This window comes from Poecilia reticulata, chromosome 7, assembly GCF_904066995.2.
Source record: "Poecilia reticulata chromosome 7, P_reticulata-male-v2, whole genome shotgun sequence".
Lineage (NCBI taxonomy): Eukaryota > Metazoa > Chordata > Actinopteri > Cyprinodontiformes > Poeciliidae > Poecilia > Poecilia reticulata.
Genome location: NC_088836.1, coordinates 30,152,748 through 30,178,984, shown reverse-complemented (window position 1 = coordinate 30,178,984; position 26,237 = coordinate 30,152,748). Strand labels below are relative to the sequence as shown.

General features: G+C 36.8%; 1 protein-coding gene and 2 long non-coding RNA genes across 3 annotated transcripts; 2 read left to right on the top strand and 1 right to left on the bottom strand.

The window, feature by feature from the left end:
- The first annotated feature begins 4,052 nt into the window (after positions 1-4,052).
- On the top strand, positions 4,053-8,660 carry LOC145552296 (uncharacterized). The gene is made up of 7 exons (XM_081609287.1): positions 4,053-4,121; positions 5,266-5,349; positions 6,032-6,364; positions 6,570-6,689; positions 6,916-7,020; positions 8,397-8,434; positions 8,531-8,660. The coding sequence occupies exons 3-7, from the start codon at positions 6,121-6,123 to the stop codon at positions 8,609-8,611; spliced, it is 588 nt and encodes a 195-aa protein (XP_081465413.1). The 5' UTR covers positions 4,053-4,121; positions 5,266-5,349; positions 6,032-6,120; the 3' UTR covers positions 8,612-8,660.
- A 575-nt stretch (positions 8,661-9,235) lies between these two features.
- On the bottom strand, positions 9,236-12,223 carry LOC145552297 (uncharacterized). Its single transcript, XR_014088292.1, has 3 exons — positions 11,147-12,223; positions 11,004-11,046; positions 9,236-10,923 (listed from the first exon to the last, which is right to left on the bottom strand). It is a non-coding gene; the product is annotated as an uncharacterized LOC145552297 (long non-coding RNA).
- A 926-nt stretch (positions 12,224-13,149) lies between these two features.
- Positions 13,150-15,630, top strand: LOC145552109 (uncharacterized). Its single transcript, XR_014088058.1, has 2 exons — positions 13,150-13,926; positions 14,660-15,630. It is a non-coding gene; the product is annotated as an uncharacterized LOC145552109 (long non-coding RNA).
- The last annotated feature ends 10,607 nt before the right edge of the window (positions 15,631-26,237 follow it).

Sequence of the window (26,237 nt, the reverse complement as noted above, 5' to 3'; positions counted from 1 at the left end):
ATAATTATTTGAAAGTGATTTTGAGTCAACAGGTCACATGACCTGGAAGCTATTGAAGAAAACATTCTATTATTTAATATTAAAATAATTGAAAATATTGTATGACTTTAGAATTTAATAGATGATATTGAGTCTCATGTAAAAGCATGAAATAGCACTTTCAATTAGTTATTTTCTTTACAATTCAAGGCATTTATTAACATTTCTTTGACAGGAAGGTTTGGTTCGGTAATTTATTGACAGTCCCTAAGTGAACCTTCGGGCGCTGCGGCCGGGAGCGGTGGAGAACCGCCGGCCGACATTAGCGTTCATAAATCGGATCAACCTTTAGCTAAACGCCGCTACTCCCCGGAGCTCGAATATCGAATATCCAACTTGAAACTAACTTCACTGCGGTGATAACTTTGCTGAAACACGTTGTTTGAGCTTTCACGGTGTCTGTAGCGAGCCCCGGACTGGAAGCTGTTTATTGTTTTTACCTTGGAATGGCCAACAGTCTGTTTTTCTTATATCAATTTGATAATAGGAGCTCCCGTACTTCCCATATCCGTGTCCCCTGTCACCTTTTTCAGCAGTGAAAACAGTTTAATCCGTTGTTAACAAGTCGTAACCTGTTTTTCCGAGCCGCCTTCAAACGCAACATGAACGCTGAGACGCTCGCGCTGGGTTTACACCTGTGAGGCAGCGAAGGCCTGCTGCTTCTGCTGCACATCTGTGTTAGAATCATGGCAGCAAAACAGAAAAACGTAAATGTCTTTGCACAGTTTTTTCCCCCAAACTAACCGACTGAGTTGAGTAAAGCTGTTGGATGCAGGTGATGATAGCTAAAAGATGACTAGCTAGCTAATATCAATACAGCATGTTAAGCTTGTTAACAAGTAGCCTGTAGGCTACTGATGTTGTCTATGTTCAGCTACGTAAACTCATAGCCCCCCCAAAATAAGTCGGTGCCCCCCTGTTAAACTCGTCTGGAGCCGGGGCTGGTCCGTAGTTCTCTAGATAAGAGCGCTGAACAAGCAGCCGTGTATTTTGCCATCTTGGCTGTGCAGAGCGGTGAAGAGACGCTGAGGGAACCGAATCTGATGGGGAAACAGTAACACCAGCATTGTGAGTAGTTTCTTCTTCTTCTGTGGATTGTAGGAAGCAGCTATGTTTTGCGTCATACTGAAGAACAGATCCGTTTTCTCGGTTTACACGACAACGGAAAACGGTACGTTTCAGAAACATCGCACTCTGGTACCCGTTTTCAATCTGTGCCGTTGTCAGAGAAAACATTCGGTGGTTTCGTGTAAATGCACACTACAAACGCAACAAAACTCTTCCGTTTTCCCCCGACATCGTTGTCGTGTAAACGGGGCCTAGTCTTATGTGTTGTGACTTTTTTACACTTATATGTTGTTCAGTATATTTTGCATGACAAGTGACTGATTTACAATTATATGTTAAGCATAGATTACATGATGATTATTATTAATTGAATTGAACATGATTGTATATAATTACAAAGATGAAGTGAAATATATTTAAGTGCAAGACATGATTTATTTGAATAGAGGAAGTCTTTTATTTTGAAGAATGCTTAAGTATCTGGTTCTGTTTTGTCACTATCTTGCTTTGTTGATATTTGGTTGCTTTGGTTACGAACAGCTGTCGCCGTTTTTTCTCTTCAATAAATTCTGAACAGAAAGGTTCAGTAAAAGACATACGAGCCTCCGTCTTGTTTGAAGAAACCTTCACTCCATAACACATGTCTTTATGAGAAAATGACCAAAAGTCACACTTACCAGAAAGTTTCCCATCATAGATAAGCTAAATTATTAAAAAGGTCTCCTCACTTGGCTAAATAATGTTCCTTTACTGAATGATCATCTTTCAAAAAAAAGATGTTTGAAAGATGATCTAATCGCTGTAACTGTTTTTATAAACTTATTTTCATTCATTAGGTATTTAATTAAACATTAGTATGTATAAATATGTATTTCATATTGTTTATTTTTTATATGTAATACACCGGTAGTTAGTGAAATTTATCTGCTTTCTGCTTTTTCTCTGTTTAAAAGACGTGAATAAGTTTAGCTGTGGATAAAATAAAATATTTTTTTATGATTCAGCTGGAATATTTTTTCAGACTTTGGTTAAACNAACTTTCATGTCTTAATTTAGCTAAGTCTCCTGTGAAAGCCCGCCCCCTGATAAATGTGGAAACGTTCACCAAAGTGGGCGGAGCTACAATACACTGAGGGGCGTGGCTAAAAGAGGTGATGAGCCTAGAGCACGTGTTCTAACCTGGGTTCGATCAAACCCCAGGGGTTCGATGAGTCGGTCTCAGGGGTTCGGTGGAGCCTCTGCCGCGGAGGTAAAGACACACTTGTGTAAAGTCGTAATGACGCCCCACTTTGACATCACTTGCTGTAGAGGATCAAGTTACATTGCTTAGCCAATCAGAGGATCACGTTACATTGCTTAGCCAATCAGAGCTGCGGAGGAGCCCTGATTGAAGGAGTTCCACTCTCAGCATGGATTTGAACTTGTGTCTTTATTTACTTCAGCAAAGCTCACAGTTTTTACCAAATTCTGTAGCTTTCGGTGTACTTCTAAATCTGCTCCTTAGTCGCATCTTTTCGGGGTTGCTACTGCCTCTAGTGGCGTGGGGGTGGTAACACAACTAATATAATTACATTACTAAATCAGAATACCGCAAAGTCTTTATTATTTATTATTAATTTTTCATTCTCTTAAGAATGTAGAGCTAATTAAATAATCTAAACAAGTCCTTAAAGTGGTTCCAGTTTCTCTCGATGGCCAACCTGTTGAAACTGTGGCAAATTTTAAATACCTTGGGTCGTTCCTGGACAGTCAGCTCAACTTTGCTGAAAACATATATTAAAGACTATATTTTGAAGAACTGTTCAAAATATAGGGGGGGGATCATATTTTATTTATCACTACGGAAGGGTTCAGTGAAGGGGCATATGAAACTGATGGGGTTCGGTACCTCAAAAAAGGTAAAGAACCACTGGCCTAGAAATTTAATCTTTGTACCATGCCAGCAGTAGGAAAATTCAACTGCAGTAACCACTGTTCAACAAAAAAGGGCAGCACTGAGGCGGTTTTAGGCAAATCTAATTTACAGGATAATGTTAAAATACGCACAGAAACGGATCATTAAAACCCCCTAAGAACTAATTTAAGTTAGTTCTTAACTAACTTAAATTAGTTAAGAACTAATTTAAGTTAGTAAAAATAGAAACAAAAGTTTCTTGGGTGTTACATGTAATGTCCTCACAGCCTTTATGTTACTTTATATTTGTAAGTAAGTAAGTAAACTTTATATATCACCTTTCACAGACACAAGAAATCATAAAGTGCTAACAATGAGGGTAAACATAATAAAACAAAGAGAAACTAAAAACAAGAAACCGAAAAGTTAGCCAAAGTCCTGTCTAAAAAAATATGTCTAGAGACTTTTTTTGAATGCATCGGTTGAAACAGAACACCGTAATGCTAGAGGGAGAGCATTCCAAAGCCTCGGGGCCAGTTTTCAATTCCCAAGTATATTGCTGTTTTAGAGTTTTTGTATTTTAGAATGTTTGTATTGTTTATTGGTCTCATTTATTTCAACACAACTTCACATGTCTGAATTTAGTCATGTTTTTCATTTTGTCATACTGTAGCAACACATTGGACCTTAAATCAGACAAACCATATAATACAAGAAAGAAAATGTTTGATTTACTTAACAGTGAAAACTACAAACATGAAAACTGAAATCATGTAAGCCTTACTTATAAGATACAGACAACTCCTCGTCTATATTTTCTGTACATTAACAGCCACCAGACACTGTTTGCAGTTTAAAATCTGTTTCTAGGACGATCAGAGAGCATCACCAGAACTTCACTATTTCCTAAATAAGCCTTAATGTAACAGAGAGAAAAGCTTGTGTGTGTCTTTGTGTTAGTTTTGATCAAAATGATTGTAGTGATGGTTGTTTGTGTTTATGCGATTTTTGGTCAATGCGTTTGTTTGGAGCCACCTAGTGGTGTGATGAGTGACTGCATGCAACGGGTCCGTCAGGCAATCTCGCGGCTTCCCCCACCAGTTGAGGAGCGCTGGTGGAGGTAGGTGCGAGATGCGAGACTTCTTTTGTTACTTTGGTTCATCTTTTGCTAGTTCAACAATTAACGAAGTACATTAAGAATATTTAACATTTACATATATAATTTGTAAAGTTTTCTCGTGGTTAGGCTGGAAAAATGTGACCCTATGAGTGGGAGCTGCGCCGGTTGGTGTTCGTGGCTGACCACTCGGTCACGGCGCTAACTGTCTTTTATTTTTCAGCCTGTCGGACCACTTGGCTGCGGTCAGTCACATTGTGAGGAGTTTTTCCTTCTTTGTTGTGCTACGTGGGTTCAAACTGTGAATTTGTTGACATATATATATGTAGAAAAATGTTTTGTGAGTGTTTTGACTGTAAACTGGTGTAACAGTTGTCTGTTATTTTACTGTTTTTGCTGTTAGTGTTATTTTTGATTGATTCATTGAATAAGAATGTTTTGTTTTGTTTTTGGAAATTTGTTAACTGTTATTGTTTAAAATTATACGATCAAATCTAAATAATAATAATAATAATAACAATGATAATAAATTTGAACCCACGTAGCACAACAAAGAAGGAAAAACTCCTCACAATGTGACTGACTGCAGCCAAGTGGTCCGACAGGCTGAAAAATAAAAGACAGTTAGCGCCGTGACCGAGTGGTCAGCCACGAACACCAACCGGCGCAGCTCCCACTCATAGGGTCACATTTTTCCAGCCCAACCACGAGAAAACTTTACAAATTATATTTGTAAATGTTAAATATTCTTAAAGTACTTCGTTAATTGTTGAACTAGAAAAATATGACCCTAAGTAAAAAAAGAAGTCTCGCATCTCGCACCTACCTCCACCAGCGCTCCTCAACTGGTGGGGGAAGCCGCGAGATTGCCTGACGGACCTGTTGCATGCAGTCACTCATCACACCACTAGGTGGCTCCAAACAAACGCATTGACCAAAAATCGCATAAACACATACAACCATCACTACAATCATTTTGATCAAAACTCACACAAAGACACACACAAGCTTTTCTCTCTTGTTACATTAAGTTTGTTAATTAAAACAACAGATTGCTAGAAGGAGAACAAACACTTTCAGCTGATGAGGAATAATCTACTGAACCTTTAACTCTGCAATAAAAGTAGTTGCGCCCTCTGGTGTTCAGAGAATGAACTGCATCCTACAGAGAAGTTCCTGGTTTCAGTGAAGCGGGAAGAGAAACAGAAACCATCAGCAGCTCAGGATGAAGGTCTGTCTCACTTTGATCTGCCTCTTCTTCCTCAGTGAGTACATTTACATTTATTTCTATCATCTTCTCTGCTCTCAGTCCTTCATCCTTTCAGTCCCTCAGTTATCAGGGATAATTCAACTTTGTTAAAGATTTTAAGCCGTGTGTTTCACTAGTTTCATCTGTTTCATTCTGTTGGTTCTGTAGTAAAACATGTTGATGGTCCGTTTTAAATACAAAAAGCTTCATTGTGAGGCCAACTAAATTATGCAAAGCTTGTCAAATCACTTTTTTTTGCTAATTGCACTAATTAAGGTCTTTTCTGTATTGATGATCAGATAATTTCAGCACAAAACCAGAAAACTAACTATCAGAAAATTGTTGAAATGCTAAAAATTAGTTTTAAATAAATGTACAGTTTTATAAACTTCAGAGTTTGTTGATTTGGAGAACTTGAAACAAAAACAGCAAAAAAATAAATAAATCAATCAATGATGTTAATGTTTTAGCTTTTAAACGATCTCTGACTTGCTTCTCAGTTAGTGATTTAAGTACATGGTGGAACAAAGAAACCAGGTTCTTGAGAAAAATAAAGAGTTTGTTGATGTTAATTTGTTCTGACATCTTCAGTTAAATTCATAAAATATATTTTCACTTTAAGCTGCTGAATATCACAGTAATTACTGATTGTTTCTCTTCTTAGCAGCTCTGAAGGACGGAGACGCTGTGAGAACCGGTAAATTAATAGGAGAAAACATCAGAGTTGGATGTAGAGTTTCGTCTACAGAGAGAATGAGGCTCTTTTGTAGGGAAAACTGTGACGAAGAAAAAAATATTTTGGTTAAAACATCAAAAGACAGAGCTGAGAGTGGAAGATACACCATTGAGTATGAAAGCTTTGCTAATGGTACTTCCATCCTGCACATGAGCATCAGAGATCTGAAACGGTCAGACACAGGACGGTACCAATGTGGTTTGTACAATCCTAGTTCAGGACGGCTAAAGTATGCTGATTTTGACCTGATTGTGAATGGAGGTGAGTTTCTCTCCTGAAAATGTTCCTTCATGTCTCTGAACGTAAACTCTACTCACTGACAGCTTCTTATGATCCAAATAACATCAAACTGGGTTTAAATCAGAGTTCAGATGTTTTTAACTGATTAAATCATCCAACATGTTCAAACTGAGACTCACACAGACAAACATGTGCATTGGTATCATGAATGTTTAATTTCTCACAGCTACAAACACTTCAGACCCAAACTCGACTACATCAACATTTCTGTCGTCAACTCCAAAACAAAAGTTGAGTTCCATCATGCCTATAACGATCCCACAGAGCAAAGCAGTCAAACCCGAAGGTAAAGTATTTGCTCATGTTTTCATGATGTTGGTTTGTTATAGTGTGTTTATGATTTTATTAAGTTGTTGTTAATCAATAATGTTGACAAAAGAGTTAGAGAGCCAAAAAAAATTACATTTTAAGGGAACAGAATAGTTGATATCAACTTATTACAATAACTCTGGAATAATCTGGTTTTAATATGTGTGGTTCTGGGCCAAATATGTTAATTTGTATGAAAACAGGTGAACCAGATCCGCTGCTTTATGCGGGTGTGGCCGTCGTGATGATCTCGTTAGTGATCTCTCTGACGATTTACTGGTGGAAGAAATACTACCATCAACAGAACGGTGAGTTATAACACACACACTGCTGTTTTTTTTATTTCTTATAGAAAATTAACTGTCAAACTCTGAAACCGAACCCAACTTTAAACAATCAAGTTCATTTACTGTCCTAAAATGTGATTTTTATTTTTTGTGCAGATAATTTATTAAATTCAATCAATCATTCAGTTCACTTTATTTTGCTAAATTGTCTACATTAAATACAGGAAACAAAAAAACAATGAAAAAATAACAATAAACAAACATAATTTACCAAAAAAGGAACAACGCTTATTTACCAACAGACTTTAACTACACCTCCACTTCTGGTGATTTTACTGGAGTTCCTTCATCTTTTACATGTTCACAGATTATAAAATCTACATGAAGTCAATAAATATAAACAGTGGGTTTGAGAATATCTGCTTTGTTGTAAGGTGTTACAGGCCAGACTTTTCATGCATCGCCCTGCTTACAGAAATGCTTAAGGGATAACAAAAGGTAGTTGTACAAACTTGAAGCAGACCAATTTACAGTAGCTTCATCATTTTGACTCAGATTTGTAGGTGGAGCGAAAACAGTCTGTGACAAGTTTTCACACCAAGCTGAGAACCGATCGATTAACTCCTGATCTCTTTAGGATCTTCAGATTTGAAACATTTTTAAACTTGTAATTGTTGAAGTGGAGCAACTCAGATAGGAACTGGTTTAAATGTTTTTGTTATTAATGCGATTTCAGCGATCAACACCTCACTAATCCAGTTGTTCCCAAACTTTTTGTCCTGCCCCCCCACCCCAGTGGTTTCCAAACAATTTCAAGGCCCCCCTTGTCCCTATCCCTGTCCCTGCCCCTGGGGAGTGGTGGGGTTTACTTTTTTGGGAGCAAAATGAATGTACGTACCTGAACATAGACAGGTGCAAACGCGCAGCAACAGAGAAAGGATGCAAACAAAAAGAGAGACGCCAACAAAAACCGAATGCAGCAAACAAAGTGCTGAAAACGGAAGTGCTCGAGACCACTAGGGGGAGTCTAATAAAAACAGCTGTGTCCGAATTTAGGCTCTGCATCCTTTCAAGGGAACCCTCCTGACCCCACTAGGACTAGGGATTTGTTGTACCACAGCAAAGTCTACCCATCATGCTCCGTAGCATCAATCAGCAGAACTTGGTTCAGCTCAGACCATTTAGTTCTTAACATGCCCTCTTGGGCCGTGCAGCACAAAGAATTAATTTCTGAATTAACACGTATTTACAACTGGATCATTACTGCTTTATGGACATAAAAGTGGAGGGAAAGGTTTAAAAGGAAAGAAGGATAGAGACAAGTTTGCTTCTAGTTCTAGAAAGTCTCCTGATCTCTTTAAATCAGAAGTTTCATCTCTGATTTGAATGTTTTTCAGATTCTCCTGTGGAAACTGAGAATGATGACGTCTCTCAGGTGAGTCTGAATATTTATAAAACACCTGAATTTCATTAGAGTTTTCATAAAACTGTCTCATTGAAACTCCTCCTCTTCTTCTTTTTCTTCCTGCAGACCAATCCAGAAAGGGAGGAAACCAAAGAGGACAGACAGAACAATTCATCTGCTGATGAACTATCTTCACTTTACCGCTGAACTAAACTCTGAAACAATCAGGACTCAAAGTAAAGATGAAGAACATTTAGTCTCATGTTTTTACAAGAAAAGTTTTCTATCGTTGTCTAAAACTTGGCTAAAATATGTTCTTCCACTGAATGTTACAGAAGATGTTTCAAAGACGACCTAATCGCAGTGCTGTAACCGTTTTCATGATGAACTTATTTCAATTCATATTTCCTAATGCACATTTGCAGTTTAGCCAATAACTACATTTTATAAGACTTAGCAGGAATATTTTGCAGACTGTGGTTAAAAAAATTGTCATGTCTATAAAATGTAACTAACTGCCCTGTGGAAGCCCCGCCCCCTGACAAATTCAGAGAATTTCCATCAAAGTGGGCGGAGCTTAGAGGCACCGAGGGGCGTGGTCAATGTTGAGCAGCGCTGTGGTCAGGAGGAGAGAAATACTGCTGCCGACTTGGTTCATTGTTGCTTTTTAAGGCACAACCTTCTTCCATTGTGACCAAAAGGAAAATTCAACTACAGAAGCCACTCAGCAGCACTGAGATGGTTTTAGGAAAACTAAAAATAAATACATTTACACAAAAATGTGAACATTTACACAGACAAATAAAGACAGAAACCTTAAGAACCAATTATTTTTATATTTGCCAATTTTAAACTCAAAGTGGGTCGTATTAGGATTTTTAAAAATTTTCTATTTGAAAGTGTTTGTGTTACAAGGCGAGGAGAAGATAAAAGCTGATGAACCCAGAGAGAAGAAATCAGAAAAGACAGAGAATAAATCTGCTGAAAAAATATCTGCAGTTCATTCCTGAACTAAACTCTGAAACAATCAGAGCTCAAAGTACAAATGAAGAACATTTAGTCTCATGTTTTCATAAGAAAATGATCAAAAATAAAACTTGTAGGAAAGTCTCCTATAAATTATAGATAAGCTAAATTATTATATAATATTCACTTTAAATAATGCTCACTTTGCTAAATAATGTAACTTTTTATAAAACTGTCATTCATTAGGGTTTTAGTAAAACAACAGTATGTATACATATGTCTTTTATATTGTATATTTTATAGTTTTATTTTTTATATGCAATATGCTGGTTAATGAAAATTATCTTTTTGCTTTTTCTCTGTTTAACAGACTTTTGAACAAGTTTTGCTTTGGATCAAATAAAATATTTTATGATTCAGTGGAATATTTTTTTCAGACTTTGGTTAAACAAACTTTCACATCAATTTTTAACTGTGCAAACAGTATTTGTTCACAAATATATTGCTACATAAAAAGTGAAATTATTTTTGAAAAATTCTTCTGACATTTAAGTGTTTAGTGTTGGTGTTTGTGCTGAAACACTTTATTTGCTTAAAAGGAAAAAAATAGTTTAAGACGAAAAAGTCGCTGGAGGAACAAACTGCTGAGGGTGTGAAGTGATGTAAACACCTTAAAAATAACGTCAGTAACCTTTGCTTAAGCTAACAGTGTGATCCTATTTTCTTATGGCTGTAAAAGTTATACAAGACAATTTACAGATGGAATATAATTTTTATTTCAAAGACTCAAAATTGTTAACGTAGAAATAAAAGTAGAGAGTGCCCTCATTTTATTTTTAACAGTTTCTCTGCTTCCTTTCAGTTTATCAGTTTTTCTACCTTCTGCATATATCACCAACTCCTACAGAGTTAAATTCAACACTTTGAAAGTGTCTATATTGATCCACTGTGGATGGTGTAGAGGTTACACTTTTGAAAGTGTTAGGGTACACTTCAGTGTTAATCTACCCAAAAACTAGTGTATATTGTCAAAAGTTAACACTATGAACGTGTTAATCCAACACAGAACGGTGTAAAATATATATTAACATAGAAATCTGAGTTTTGAAATACTACTGGCAGGGTATGCTGTGGTGGTCCAGGAGTTAAGCACAGCCCACATATGAAGGTTCTAGTTTTCAATGCGGCTGTCGTGGGTTTGCTTCCCGGTCTTCCCTTTTTCTCATTACCCACTTTTTTTCGTCAATTTACTACCAAATTAAAGTCTAGAGAAATTAAAAAAAATTTTCTCCCAGAAACTACTGGCTATCAATAATCTCCAAATTAATTTTAAGACATTAGATGCTACAAAAACACCAACACCATTTGCAGAATATACAGCACTGACAGCAATATACAACAAAGGTCATACATTCATAGTACTTTGCACTGAAGGTGAAGTGTGCTTTGAAAGTTAATTGGAAGCGGCCATGGATGGTCTTGTGGTCACTGATAGTAAAGTGTCTTTGGTGCTGCTCTCGTTTTCACCAATATGAAGGAGGAAGACTTCCAGCCTGGAAGGAAAAACAAGAAATATAGCAGAAACATTAGGAAGATAAATATTTTAAAAAGTAGTGTGAGCAAAACTAATCACCTGTGTGTGTCACCGTCATAGTCATTCAAATTACTCTGCCCACCTGGTTTACAAGACAAAGCATAAAAAAGTCAGAAACGATTACCAAAGAAATTAGTCAGCTTATAGAAAAAAATGTGGACAGCATTAAAAGTCATGCCAACCTGTCTGAAGAAATGTGTTGGAGTCTTCATAACAGGCTTCAGTCACCAACATGACACAATGACAAAGAAAAAACATTTAGGCAGTTTTTAGATGTGCCACAGGTACAAAACACCAGAGTCAAATGGCTCAATTGCCTCCTCATTGTGTAGATATGTTCTCCAGAGTCCTGCTAATCACCTAATTATTGTATTCAGGTGTGGTGCAGCAGCGGCACATCTAACTGTTGCAGGACATAGAAATCCAGGACTGGAGTTTGACACCTGTGGCTTAGATCAAGCCAACGGTCCAGCACAGCCACTCCCCCATTTTGCAGTCTAAAGAAAACGACCCTGCAGCTAAATAATGCTAATTCAAATGGCCTCCAGATTTTCCTGACAGTTTCAATGTTAGGTTAAGATAATAAACAGTCATATATACCATGATATCCAAACAAATAAATGTACGTTAAGCAAACTGCGTATGTAAATCAATAAACGGAAAAATAATGCCTCCATAAGAAATAGTCAAAAACATGATAATTTTAACATGGCACTTGCCTTGTTACAATAAGCTCCAGACACGACGCCATACTGCTGCCTCCGCTCCTCAGGCAAACATGTGACGCAGTAGCGGAACATGACGACGTGGGCCGGGGGGCGGGGCTAATGACTGGGCCCAAATAATAAAGCTTATCACGATAATTTAACTTTACAACATAGACATGCCCCAACAGCGGAGCTAACAAGTTTCATCACCACAGAGAGCGACTATGTCATTTTGAAGTCATGAAGTACAACAAACCAAGAGAAGAACAGAAACAAGAGGAAGAACAGAAACAAGAGGCTACTGGTCAGTAAAGATGAACAACACAAATTCAAAACATGTTAATGTTCTGTAGCTCTAGCTAGTTTGCCATTTGTTGCCAAGTGACTGATGATGACGTTGGTCACAAGATTTACCCAGAATGCACCTGGAGAAAATAAGGACGATTAATTTGTAGTTTTGTGTGTCATAAAGTCAAATATAAGAGTGAAAATAAAGCCAGTCATGTGGCACAACTTTTTATTCAATATTTTACACCAACTGTGTCACTAAAATCAGTCAGTCTGGTAAAGTTTTTAGCAACCATGAGTCAACAATGGGGCACCATACTGTATAAGCTATCTAAAGCAACACCAAACTGAGATCTACACTGGACTAACTCTTTGGAACTCCTGTAGAATTAACACTGGATTTTTAACATTCCACACTTGTACTGGAAATCTGATGCTTCTGAATTTGTTGTGTAATGCATAAATACTAATTCTGTCATTTAGAGGAATCTGAGCAATATGCCATTATAAATTCATAGTTTAAAAAGGTTGTTGGTCCACCACTTGCTACCATAACAACATAACATAACAAAGGTTGGTTTAGGTTGTTTATGGAAATATCTGACCGTTTTCCAGAACAGCATTTATGAGGTCAGACGCTGATTTTGGAAGAAAGCAAGACTGCCAGATTCTACTCTAATTAATTTAAAATGTGTTCAGGCTCAGGCCAATCAGATTCTTTGACACCAAACTTCCTCATTTATATCGTAATAGACTTTGTTCTCTGCACTGGTGTGTAGTCATGTTATAGTAGGAAGGGGCATTAAACAGAATTAGCTTCTATGTACATCTATCAAATTAAATTCCTCCACATATTATACTAAAAACCTGGCAGAAAGGTCATTTTAAAGCATAAAATTGTCCAAAAGAAAAGTTCTTTGGTTTGATAAATATTATATGAAAATTCTTTAATAGAAACATTCTAATCAAATTAATGGTTTATAACCAGATCTTTGCAAAAATTTGCTGACATGTTAAACAAATTTTAACATAATTTTTGAATTATGTTAAGGAGACAATTCAACCTCTGCGACAGACTGGCGACCTGTCCAGGGTGGCCCCGCCTCTCGCCCGGAACGTTAGCAGGAGAGGCACCAGCAACACTCCCAACCCCACTAAGGGACAAGGGTGTAAAGAAAATGGATGGATCCAAAGAAGATGGATGGATGGATGGATGGATGGATGGATGGATGGATGGATGGATGGATGGATGGATGGATGGATGGATGGATGGATGGATGGATGGATGGATGGATGGATGGATGGATGGATGGATGGATGGATGGATGGATGGATGGATACAATTCAACCTTTTGAGTTACATGTGGTGGAGCAGAGATGCATCCAAAAGTTGCAGGAAGTTGCAGACACCTGGTTTAGTCAAAGAAATAGAAATGTGTTAGAATGGCCCAGTCAAAGTTCAGAGATAAATCACACTCTGTCTGCCCAATCAGACTCTGTCCATCTAATTGGAATAACTTTGTCATGGCATGAGCTTTATGTATTAGGCACATAAAAATGAGCAAATATTTTAGTCTGCAGGTGTACAAAACCCAATTCCACAACATTTTTTTTCTTTTTCGACACTTACGGTTTTATACTGTTGTTTTAAATCAGATAATCCCTCCTTCGGTTTTCCAGGTCATCCAGTAGAAACAAATCCTCACTTAACGGTAAGTCAGAGTAAAAACATCTGCAGCGTCTTTCTAATCCTGCAGCAGTCAGTTTGTAAAACCTGCTGCTTGATCCAATTTAAACTCTTGGTTCTGCAGATCAACACCGTTTATGAGGAGATCAGAGACGAGGACAGAGAGAACAAACCTCCTGCTGGGGAAATATCTTCAGTTTACGTTTCTGTCCAACCCAACAAACCAAACGCAGCTGAAAACAACGGAATATACAGCCTGGCCAGCGAACCACATGGGCAAGTAAGTGGAAGGACAGTAATAATATTGTTTCCTTAATTTTTGTCATTCAGTTTGAGCTAAAACTACAAAGTATAGTTTCACTGTCACAGAGCGGGGGACGTCTGATCTCTGAGTGTTGTGTTTGTTGTTTCATGGTAAAACATTTAATATTTATGCTCAAAATCCTGTAAACAAGGTAACTTTCTCAGGTAGATTTAATTCATAAAATGATAAAAATGTCTTTTCCTCTTTTGCATTAACTGACTTATAGAATATGGGAATCAATTCCAGTGTCCTACATTATAATTATGATGGATGCATTTGCAAGTGAACCAAAAAGATTTGCAATTTAGTGTCTTATATGTCATACAAATTTGGTTTTACTTTCTTGTGGCAGAAGCACAATATATTTGTGAGAGTTTTATTTGATAAAGATTTACATTTTAATTTCCTCTAAAAGCATTTTAAATTAAGAAAATTATACTTGATTCAAAACTTTTGTTTTAAATGAAAAAAACATATGGTGTGCAAAAGTATCCAACTGTTGAAACTCCTTTGGCAGCAGATCTGTCTTTACCTTCTCTGCACATGGAGTGACTGAAACTCTTGCAAAACAGATCAAACTCAGTCAGAAAATATGGAAAGAGTTTGTGAATAATAACTAATTAATTATTCAATAATTCTAAATTCTGCTTGTAGAAACGTTTTAAAGTATAAATGTACAAACTAAAACTTTTCTCCTCGTTTCTTCCAGGCTAAAGAAGAAGAAGCAGAGTACTCTGAAGTGCAGCTGTTGAACAATGACACCGGATCCAACGGCGGCCATCTTGGTGTTTCAGATAACGTCACCTACTCAGAACCTCAGTTAGATATGAGCTCTGGTAGCCATGGCAACGGTTCACCTGCTCTTTATTCCACCATTACTTTAGAACCAGAGCTTTGCTGATATGGACTCAACAACAGAGACGTAACCAAAATCAGTCCATTATGAGGGTTATTGGAACATTTGCTACTCATTTATTACAGCGGGAAACGAGAGATCAGGCCTGAAATCTGGATGTAGAGATGGACCGAACCTTCAGTCACATAAAGACAGTTACAAAGTCTGTCTTCTATAACCTGAAGAACATTCCCAGGATTAAAGAACTAAAATCTCAGCAAGATCTAGAGAAACTCATCCATGTGTTTATCTTGAATCACACTGATTACTGTAAAAGTATCTTTACAGGTCTACCTAACAAATCAATCAGATCCAGAACTGCTGCTGCTGGCGTTCTGACTTAAACCAAGAAGCTAGAGAACATCACTCTATGTCAAAATTAACTGGTAATTACTAAAAAAAACACACAAAATATGTCAGCTTTAGAAACAGTTACAGCGATTAGATCATCTTTCAAACATCTTTTGTTTGAAAGATGATCATTCAGTAAAGGAACATTATTTAGCCAAGTGAGGAGCCATATTTAATAATTTAGCTTATCTATGATGGAAAACTTTCTTGTGTGACTTTTGCTCATTTTCTCATAAAGACATGAGATTAAATGTTCTTCATCTGTACTTTGAGCTCTGATTTGTTCTGAGAGTTTAGTTCAGGAACAAACTGCAGATATTTTCTCAGCAGATGATTTTTATTTTTATTGGTAACTTGATCTCTGTGTATGTGTATGCTGCAACTGCACAGTAATTTCCTGTCTGGGATGAATAAAGTATTTCTATTCTATTCTATTTATTCTGTCTGTCTTCTTTTCTGATTTCCTGTCTCTGGATTGATCAGCTTTTATTCTGTCTGACCTTCATTCTCTCCTGTGTTTTCTGTGTTTATGCTACAGTCTTGAATGTTAATTAGTTTATTTTTTATTCTTCTTCCTAACTGTAAAGGGAAATATTTATCAAATATTTGTCTTCCATTTCCCTCTATTGTTTTGCATTTTAACTCATTTATACCTATCAACTTATTATCATTCATTAGAAATTTAATTAAACAACAGTACGTATACATATGTATTTCATATTGTTTATGTTTTTATATGTAGTAGTTAGTAAAATTTCGCTGCTTTCTGCTTTTTCTCTGTTTAAAAGACTTGAACAAGTTTTGCTGTGGATCAAATAAAATATTTTTTTATGATTCAGCTGGAATATTTTTTCAGACTTTGGTTAAACAAACTTTCATGTCTTTAATTTTTAGCTAAGTCTCCTGTGAAAGCCCCGCCCCCTGATAAATGTGGAAACGTTTTACGAAAGTGGGCGGAGCTACGATACACTGAGGGGCGTGGCTAGAAGAGGTGATGAGCCAAGAGGTTTCATCTTTGTATCATGCTAGCAGTAGAAAAATTCAACTGCAGTAATCACTGTTCAACCAAAGAGGGCAGCACTGAGACGGTTTTAGGCAAAACAAATGTACAGGATAATGTTAAAATACGCACAGAAACGGACCGCTAAAACCCCTAAGAACTAATTTAAACAGTAAAAATAGGAACAAAAGTTTAAAAACAAGTAACCAAAAAGTTAGCCAAAGTCCTGTCTAAAAAAGTATGTCTTGAGACTTTTTTTTTTAATGCATCGGTTGAAACAGAACCCACCAGTTTCATATGCGCACTCACTGAACCCTTATGTGGTGATAAATAAAACATGATTCCCCCCGCCCCCCTCCAAATTCTAGTTAGGTTACCCCCCTAGAGTTTAGTTGGGTCACCCCACGATCACCAAGTCTTCTTAAAAGGTAGAGTCTCTGAGAACAGTTCTTCAAAATACAGTCAGTGTTTTCAGCAAAGTTGAGCTGACTGTCCAGGAACGACCAAAGTATTTAACATTTGCCACAGTTTCAACAGGTTTGGCCATTGAGAGAAACTGGAACCACTTTAAGGACTTGTTTAGATTATTTAATTAGCTCTACATTCTTAAGAGAAAGAAAAACTAATAATAAATAATAAAGATTTTGCGGTATCCTGATTTAGTAATGTAATTATATTAGTTGTGTTACCACCCCCACGCCACTAGAGGCAGTAACAACCCCGAAAAGAGGCGACTAAGGAGCAGATTTAGAAGCATACCGAAAGCTACAGAATGGCTTGAAGTAATTAAAGACACAAGTTGATATACATCCTGAGAGTGGAACTCTTTCATTACGACATTTACACAAGTGTCTTTACCTCCGCGGCAGAGGCTCCGCCGAACCCCTGAGACTCAAAGACTCGGACTTGACTTTGACTTTGATGCCATTGACTTGGACTTGACTCGACTTGAAGCTGTTTACTTGAAAAGACTTGATATTTTTACTCAAAGTCTTAAAATTTAAAACATTATTTCTAAAGTGGCGTCATTAATTATTTTCACTCATTCCGTATCAATATGCGCAGACCATCTCTGTTTTTCCTCTCCTTATGTATGTACGTGTGCGTAGCTGCAGCTCAACCAATCAAATTAACAGGATTTGGACATTTTAAAAAAACGCGGCGACGCTGCAGAGCTCAGGGAACGAAAGACGAAATAACCGCTCTAATATGCTTCCGCGAGTAATTTCTTTTGGCGACGTAGGTTATGAACTTTCGAATAAAAAACGAACTGCAACTTGTAAAACATGCAAGAAGAGAATATCGGATGGAGATGCCACAACTTTGTCCAACTTTGTCCGGCATTTGAAGCTTCACAAAGATGGTAGGTGGCGCTTTTCTTTTGCTTTAAGATAGTTGACTTTAGCTAACTTCGTGTTAGCATGTGTACTCCGAGTTAAATTGGTGATGACTTACCATAAATCCGGCCCTTCAAATGCCTCCACAAATAATGTGCACCGTGTTATTAGCTCAGGAATCCGGTGGATCGTGAGCGGGGCTCCGGAACAGAAAGCAGATTCTGGACCTGAACTCAGGGAACAGAGTCTCTCTGTCCCATCATGATGAAGAGCCGGTCCAGTATCATCTAAGGACGGTTGGTGTATCTGAAGACATCTACGTTGGGAAATGCTATTGACAATATATTGTTTACTGCAGTCAGTGCATTAAGTCAACTGTTTTTGACTTAATGCACTGACTGACTGTCACATGTCGCACAGAACCCATTTCCAAGTAGCTTTGCTGGAAAAACAAATTTTTAAAAAATCCCGTTTTTGTTTTTTTTTGGCCATCTTTCAAAATTTCTGTAAAAATAAAAGTTGTACAATCTCACTGACCCTGAATATAACATTAAGTGGGATAGTTAACTGAGTAGGACATAAAATAATGAGCTCATTATTTTGTGTTTAGTGATTCTGACCAGCTTGATTCATACAACATGTTTTTATCAATATTGATGTGAAATTGGCTGTAGATTTAACCCACCTGGCCTGACAGATATTTATTTTACCATCACATCCAAATTCAAAACCACTCCACTTTATTTGCAATGATTTTGATTTTTTTTTCATGTGGTTTATTTGTTAAAACAGACCAAATACAGTGACTGTCCCAAATAAATTTTGTGTTTAGAATATCTGGCTCATATTTACGGAGGACTGAAACTAACATACTTAGAAATAAAAGCAAAAAAATAAATGCACCAGACCTTCCTGAGTTTACTTGTGATAACTTCATATATACTTATTTCATTTTTTGAAAACTTTTTTATTGAATATCAAGTTTAACAGAACTGCACAATAAAGAGGTCTAATTTCAAAATGTTTTTATACTTTGTGTTCAGCTGCACATGTTCTATCATTTGAGATAAATAGATTTTAAAAAGAACAAAGTCTATTATTTGAATTTTATGTATAATTGCAAATTATAAAAAAAATAAAATAAAAACGACTCGAAATGACTTGAAATTAAAGGTTCCTGACTTGAGACTTGACTCGACTTTTGCCTGTCTTCACTTGAGACTTGACTTGAGGACAGAGACTTGAGACTTGCAACGCAGTGACTTGGTCACCTCTGGTAGCAACACATTGGACCTTAAATCAGACAAAAACATATAATACAAGAAAGAAAATGTTTGCTTTTCTTAACAGTGAAAACTACAAACATGAAAACTGAAATCATGTAAGCCTTACTTATATCATCTATATTTTCTGTACATTAACAGCCACCAGACACTGTTTGCAGTTTAAAATCTGTTTCTAGGACGATCAGAGAGCATCACCAGAACTTCACTATTTCCTAAATAAGCCTTAATGTAACAGAGAGAAAAGCTTGTGTGTGTCTTTGTGTTAGTTTTGATCAAAATGATTGTAGTGATGGTTGTTTGTGTTTATGAGATTTTTGGTCAATGCGTTTGTTTGGAGCCACCTAGTGGTGTGATGAGTGACTGCATGCAACGGGTCCGTCAGGCAATCTCGCGGCTTCCCCCACCAGTTGAGGAGCGCTGGTGGAGGTAGGTGCGAGATGCGAGACTTCTTTTTTTACTTAGGGTCATATTTTTCTAGTTCAACAATTAACGAAGTACTTTAAGAATATTTAACATTTACAAATATAATTTGTAAAGTTTTCTCGTGGTTGGGCTGGAAAAATGTGACCCTATGAGTGGGAGCTGCGCCGGTTGGTGTTCGTGGCTGACCACTCGGTCACGGCGCTAACTGTCTTTTATTTTTCAGCCTGTCGGACCACTTGGCTGCGGTCAGTCACATTGTGAGGAGTTTTTCCTTCTTTGTTGTGCTACGTGGGTTCAAACTGTGAATTTGTTGACGTATATATGTAGAAAAAGGTTTTGTGAGTGTTTTGACTGTAAACTGGTGTAACAGTTGTCTGTTATTTTACTGTTTTTGCTGTTAATGTTATTTTTGATTCATTGTTTTTTGTTGAAAGTTTTGTTTTGTTTATGGAAATTTGTTAATTGTTATCGTTTTAAATTATACGATTAAATCTAAATAATAATAACAAATTTCCCAAAACAAAACATTCTTCTTCAATGAATCAATCAAAAATAACATTAACAGCAAAAACAGTAAAATAACAGACAACTGTTACACCAGTTTACAGTCAAAACACTCACAAAACCTTTTTCTACATATATATACGTCAACAAATTCACAGTTTGAACCCACGTAGCACAACAAAGAAGGAAAAACTCCTCACAATGTGACTGACCGCAGCCAAGTGGTCCGACAGGCTGAAAAATAAAAGACAGTTAGCGCCGTGACCGAGTGGTCAGCCACGAACACCAACCGGCGCAGCTCCCACTCATAGGGTCACATTTTTCCAGCCCAACCACGAGAAAACTTTACAAATTATATTTGTAAATGTTAAATATTCTTACAGTACTTCGTTAATTGTTGAACTAGAAAAATATGACCCTAAAATATGATGTTGGGGAAGCCGCGAGATTGCCTGACGGACCCGTTGCATGCAGTCACTCATCACACCACTAGGTGGCTCCAAACAAACGCATTGACCAAAAATCTCATCAACACAAACAACCATCACTACAATCATTTTGATCAAAACTCACACAAAGACACACACAAGCTTTTCTCTCTGTTACATTAAGTTTGTTAATTAAAACAACAGATTGCTAGAAGGAGAACAAACCCTTTCAGCTGATGAGGAATAATCTACTGAAACTTTAACTCTGCAATAAAAGTAGTTGCGCCCTCTGGTGTTCAGAGAATGAACTGCATTCTACAGAGAAGTTCCTGGTTTCAGTGAAGCGCGAAGAGAAACAGAAACCATCAGCAGCTCAGGATGAAGGTCTGTCTCACTTTGATCTGCCTCTTCTTCCTCAGTGAGTACATTTACATTTATTTCTATCATCTTCTCTGCTCTCAGTCCTTCATCCTTTCAGTTCCTCAGTTTATCAGGGATAATTTCAACTTTGTTAAAAGATTTTAAGCCGTGTGTTTCACTAGTTTCATCTGTTTCATTCTGTTGGTTCTGTAGTAAAACATGTTGATGGTCCCTTTTAAATACAAAAAGCTTCATTGTGAGGCCAACTAAATTATGCAAAGCTTGTCAAATCACAATTTTTTATTTTTATTTTTTTGCTAATTGCACTAATTAAGGTCTTTTCTGTATTGATGATCAGATAATTTCAACACAAAACCAGAAAACTAACCATCAGAAAATAAATAACAATGTTAATGTTTTAGCTTTTAAACAAGCTCTGATTTGCTTCTCAGTTAGTGATTTAAGTACATGGTGGAACAAAGAAACCAGGTTGTTGAGCAAAATAAAGAGTTTGGGAATTTATTAAAATTAGAAATGTGGGAATCAATGTTAATTTGTTCTGACATCTTCAGTTAAATTCATAAAATATATTTTCCCTGTAAGCTGCTGAATATCACAGTAATTACTGATTGTTTATCTTCTCAGCAGCTCTGAAGGACGGAGACGCTGTGATAACCGTTAGAAGAAAAGAAGGACAAAACATCAAATTTGGATGTAAAGCTTCGTTAGCAGGAGTCAAAAGGTTATTTTGTAAGGGAGACTGTAAAACAAAAATTTTGGTTGGAACAACAAGAGACAGAGCTCGGAGTGGCAGATACAGCATTGAGTATCAAAACTTTACTGATGGTACTGCTGTTTTGAATGTGAGCATCAAAGAGCTGAAACGGTCAGACACAGCATGGTACCGATGTGCTTTGTACAACTCTGGTGGACCGTTTCAGTATACCGATTTTCACCTGATTGTGAATGGAGGTGAGTTTCTCTCCTGAAAATGTTCATTCATGTCTCTGAAAGTAAACTCTACTCACTGACAGCTTCTTATGATCCAAATAACATCAAACTGGGTTTAAATCAGAGTTCAGATGTTTTTAACTGATTAAATCATCCAACATGTTCAAACTGAGACTCACACAGACAAACATCTTCATTGGTGTCATGAATGTTTAATTTCTCACAGCTACAAAGACTTCAGCCTCAAACTCAACTCTGGAAACTTTTACATTAGCATTTATGTCGTCAACGTCTGAACCAACAACAGCAGCAACTCCAAACCAAAAGTTGAGTTCCTTCATGCCTATAACGACCCCACAGAACAGAGCAGTCAGACCGGAAGGTAAAGTATTTGCTCATGTTTTCATGATGTTGGTTTGTTATAGTGTGTGTATGATTTTATTAAGTTGTTGTTAATCAATAATGTTGACAAAAGAGTTAGAGAGCCAATAAATTAACATTTTAAGGGAACAGAATAGTTGATATCAACTTATTACAATAACTCTGAAATAATCTGGGTTTAATGTGTGTGGTTCTGGGCCAAATATGTTAATTTGTATTAAAACAGGTGGAACTGATCCGCTGCTTTATGTGGGTCTGAGTCTGGCCATCATGATCGTCTTGTTACCGACGGGTCTGACGATTTACTAGTGGAGGAAACGCTCCCATCAACAGAACGGTGAGTTATATGGATGGTTTTTTAATTTCTTATAGAAAATTAACTGTCAAACTCTGAAACCAAACCCAACTTTAAACAATCAAGTTCATTTACTGTCCTAAAATGTGATTTTTTAAAATTGATTTTTATTTTTTTTTGCAGATAATTTATTAAATTCAATCATTCAGTTCATTTTATTTTGGTAAATTGTCTACATTAAATACAGGAAACAAAAAAATAATGAAAAAATAACAATAAACAAACATAATTTACCAAAAAAGGAACAACGCTTATTTACCAACAGACTTTAACTGCACCTCCACTTCTGGTGATTTTACTGGAGTTCCTTCATCTTTTACATGTTCACAGATTATAAAATCTACATGAAGTCAATAAATATAAACAGTGGGTTTGAGAATATCTGCTTTGTTGTAAGGTGTTAAGGCCAGACTTTTCATGCATCGCCCTGCTTACAGAAATGCTTAAGGCATAACAAAAGGTAGTTGTACAAACTTGAAGCAGACCAATTTACTGTAGCTTCATCATTTTGACTCAGATTTGTAGGTGGAGCGAAAACAGTCTGTGATAAGTTTTCACACCAAGCTGAGAACCGATCGATTAACTCCTGATCTCTTTAGGATCTTCAGATTTGAAACATTTTTAAACTTGTAATTGTTGAAGTGGAGCAACTCAGATAAGAACTGGTTTAAATGTTTTTTTTATTAATGTGATTTCAGCGATCGACACCTCACTGAGTTGTTTGGTTTGTTCCTCTAATCTGTATTATACAGTTTTTGTCTTTGTAGCTGAACTTTGTCAACACAGAGTTTGTTAAGCTGAATTACTGTAAAATGAATAAATAAACTTTAAAAAAAGAACTAAATGACTGATAAATACAAAAAGTTACCCAGTACGCACCAATATCTCAGTGGATACTGGTGCGTACACCAGGTCTTTCTCAAAAAACCTAGTGTTTCTCTTAGTTTATGTAAATGTTAGTTCCTCACAGTGGATTTGTCTGAACGCCTATTAATATCAACTCTAATGCATAAATATTAATTTATCCTTTATAGGAATTTGAGCAACATGCCATTATAAATTCATAGTTTAAAAAGGATGTTGGTCCACCACTTGCTACCATAACAACTCTTCTGATAAGATTCCTATTCCAGAACAGCATTTATGAGGTCAGACACTGATGTTGGAAGAGAGCCTGACTGCCAGATTGTACTCCAATTCATTTAAAATGTGTTCATTCTCAGGCCAATCTGGTTCTTTGACACCAGACTTCCTCATTTATATCTTAATAGACTTTGTTCTCTGCACTGGTGTGTAGGCATGTTATAGTAGGAAGAGGCATCTATGGGGAGTAACCAGGGGCATTAATCAGAATTAGCTTCTATGTACATCTATCAAATTAAATTCCTCCTCCACATATTATACTGAAAACCTGGCAGAAAGATAATTTTAAAGCATAAAATTGTCCAAAATGTCTTGGTTTGATAAATATTCTATGACAATTCTTTAACAGAAACATTCTAATCAAATTAATGGTTTAAAACCAGATCTTTGCAAAAAAATTTGCTGACATGTTAAACAAATTTTAACATAATTTTTGAATTATGTTAAAGTTGAACATGAACATTTAATTTAGTTTAATGTTTTAGCTGCAGCATTTCTGGAAAATGTTTCTGTTTGTTGTACCACAGCAAAGTCTACCCATCATGCTCCGTAGCATCAATCAGCAGACTTGGTTCGGCTCAGACCATTTAGTTCTTAACATGCCCTCTTGGGCCGTGCAGCACAAAGAATTGATTTCTGAATTAATACAGATTTACAACTGGATCATTACTGCTTTATGGACATAAAAGTGGAGGGAAAGGTTTAAAAGGAAAGAAGGATAGAGACAAGTTTGCTTCTAGTTCTAGAAAGTCTCCTGATCTCTTTAGATAAGAAGTTTCATCTCTGATTTGAATGTTTTTCAGATTCTCCTGTGGAAACTGGGAATGATGACGTCTCGTAGGTGAGTCTGAATATTTATAAAACACCTGAATTTCATTAGAGTTTTCATAAAACTGTCTCATTGAAACTCATCCTCTTCTTCTTTTTCTTCCTGCAGATCAATCCAGAAAGGGAGGAAACCAAAGAGGACAGACAGAACAATTCATCTGCTGATGAACTATCTTCACTTTACCGCTGAACTAAACTCTGAAACAATCAGGACTCAAAGTAAAGATGAAGAACATTTAGTCTCATGTTTTTTAATCGCAGTGCTGTAACCGTTTTCATGATAAACTTATTTCAATTCTTATTTCCTAATGCACATTTGCAGTTTAGCCAATAACTACATTTTAAATGACTTAGCAGGAATATTTTGCAGACTGTGGTTAAAAAAATTGTCATGTCTATAAAATGTAACTAACTGCCCTGTGGAAGCCCCGCCCCCTGACAAATTCAGAGAATTTCCATCAAAGTGGGCGGAGCTTAGACGCACAGAGGGGCGTGGCCAAGGTTGAGCATCGCTGTGGTCAGGAGGAGAGAAATACTGCTGCCGACATGGTTCATTGTTGCTTTTTAAGGCACAACCTTCTTCCATTGTGACCAAAAAGAAAATTCATCTACAGAAGCCACTCAGCAGCACTGAGATGGTTTTAGGAAAACTCAAAATAAATTTACATAAAAATGTGAACATTTACACAGACAAAGACAGAAACCTTAAGAACCAATTTTTATATTTGCCTATTTTAAACTCAAAGTGGGTCTGTATTGTCATATTAGGATTTTTTCATCCGCGAGTATCGATCCGTTAAACCATAGGGGTCCATAACCTTATAGCTCTTTTTAAGAGAGCTATAGCAAACGGCGTTTGTTAACAAACTGCTACGCCGCAAGGCTCCGCCTCCCTCAGTCTCACTTTCAGCTTGAGCTTAATCAAATTTATTTTGTATAGCAAATTTGTGTAGCACATTTCAGCAGCAAGGCATTTCAAAAGTGCACATTATAAACTACACACCAGTTTTTAAATTGTGTTAATAGGTCAACCGGAGTTATGCTAAAATTAGTAAACCATATTTTTCAAAATGTCAGAAATGTCAAAAGCGCCGCCATTCCCCGGTTTTTCCGATTATGCGAGAGGGAATGAGCTTCCAAACGTACAAAACAAAACGGAACATTAGATTCCTGTGTTTTTGGAGATGTAAAATCTTCAATAAATAACGATGGGCTGTATTTTGTTGCCGAGAAACGAAGTAAAGTTGCGCAAGTAACCGTGAAAGAGAAGCGGAAAGGAGTAGCTGCAGACTGTTAAACCGTCCAATCAGAGTCAGGTATTGTGTAGTTGGTGCTTTTAATCAGTTTTCAGTTAAGTAAATTCAAGTCTATGGAACACAAAATGTCACTAAAATCACTCAAATCTTTCAGAAAATCCTAAAAATTCACTGAATCGTATCGCTCAATCATGATACATATTATATCGTGACAGAATATCGTATCGTGAAACTATTGTATCACTACACCCCTACTGTATACCTGAGTATAGAAAACAATGCCTGTATTTAGCCTTATAGTAAAATGCAGAAAATTCCTGATCCGTTTGTACAACTATTTAAAACTGCCACCAGATGCTCCTGTGGCAACACCAAGGTATGGGTCTGGTACTCTGCTCCTCACAGCAGGGTAACCAGAAGTTGTCAACAACGCCACCTTAGGAATTGCACCCAAGGAAATACACTGCCAGTAGGGTCGAGGTTTGTGACCAGAGAGAACAAGACTTTTCCCAAAAAAAAAAAAAAAAAAAGAATTACATTTATTGTTTCATGTTAAAGACAATCACAACATAAGGAACACAATAGGAAGGGGGTGTACAGTACTGAGGCCTACCAGCAGGGGGAGGGCAGTCCAAATGGGAACTGGTTCCTAAAATAAATGTATAAATCCAAAATAAATCACCCCAAATACTTGTGAACAGGCATTCAATCGTGAAGAAACCCCAACACCGGCCACTCCGCAACACAGTTCCAGTCTCCCAGGAGGCCCCTCCCACTACCGTCAGCTCT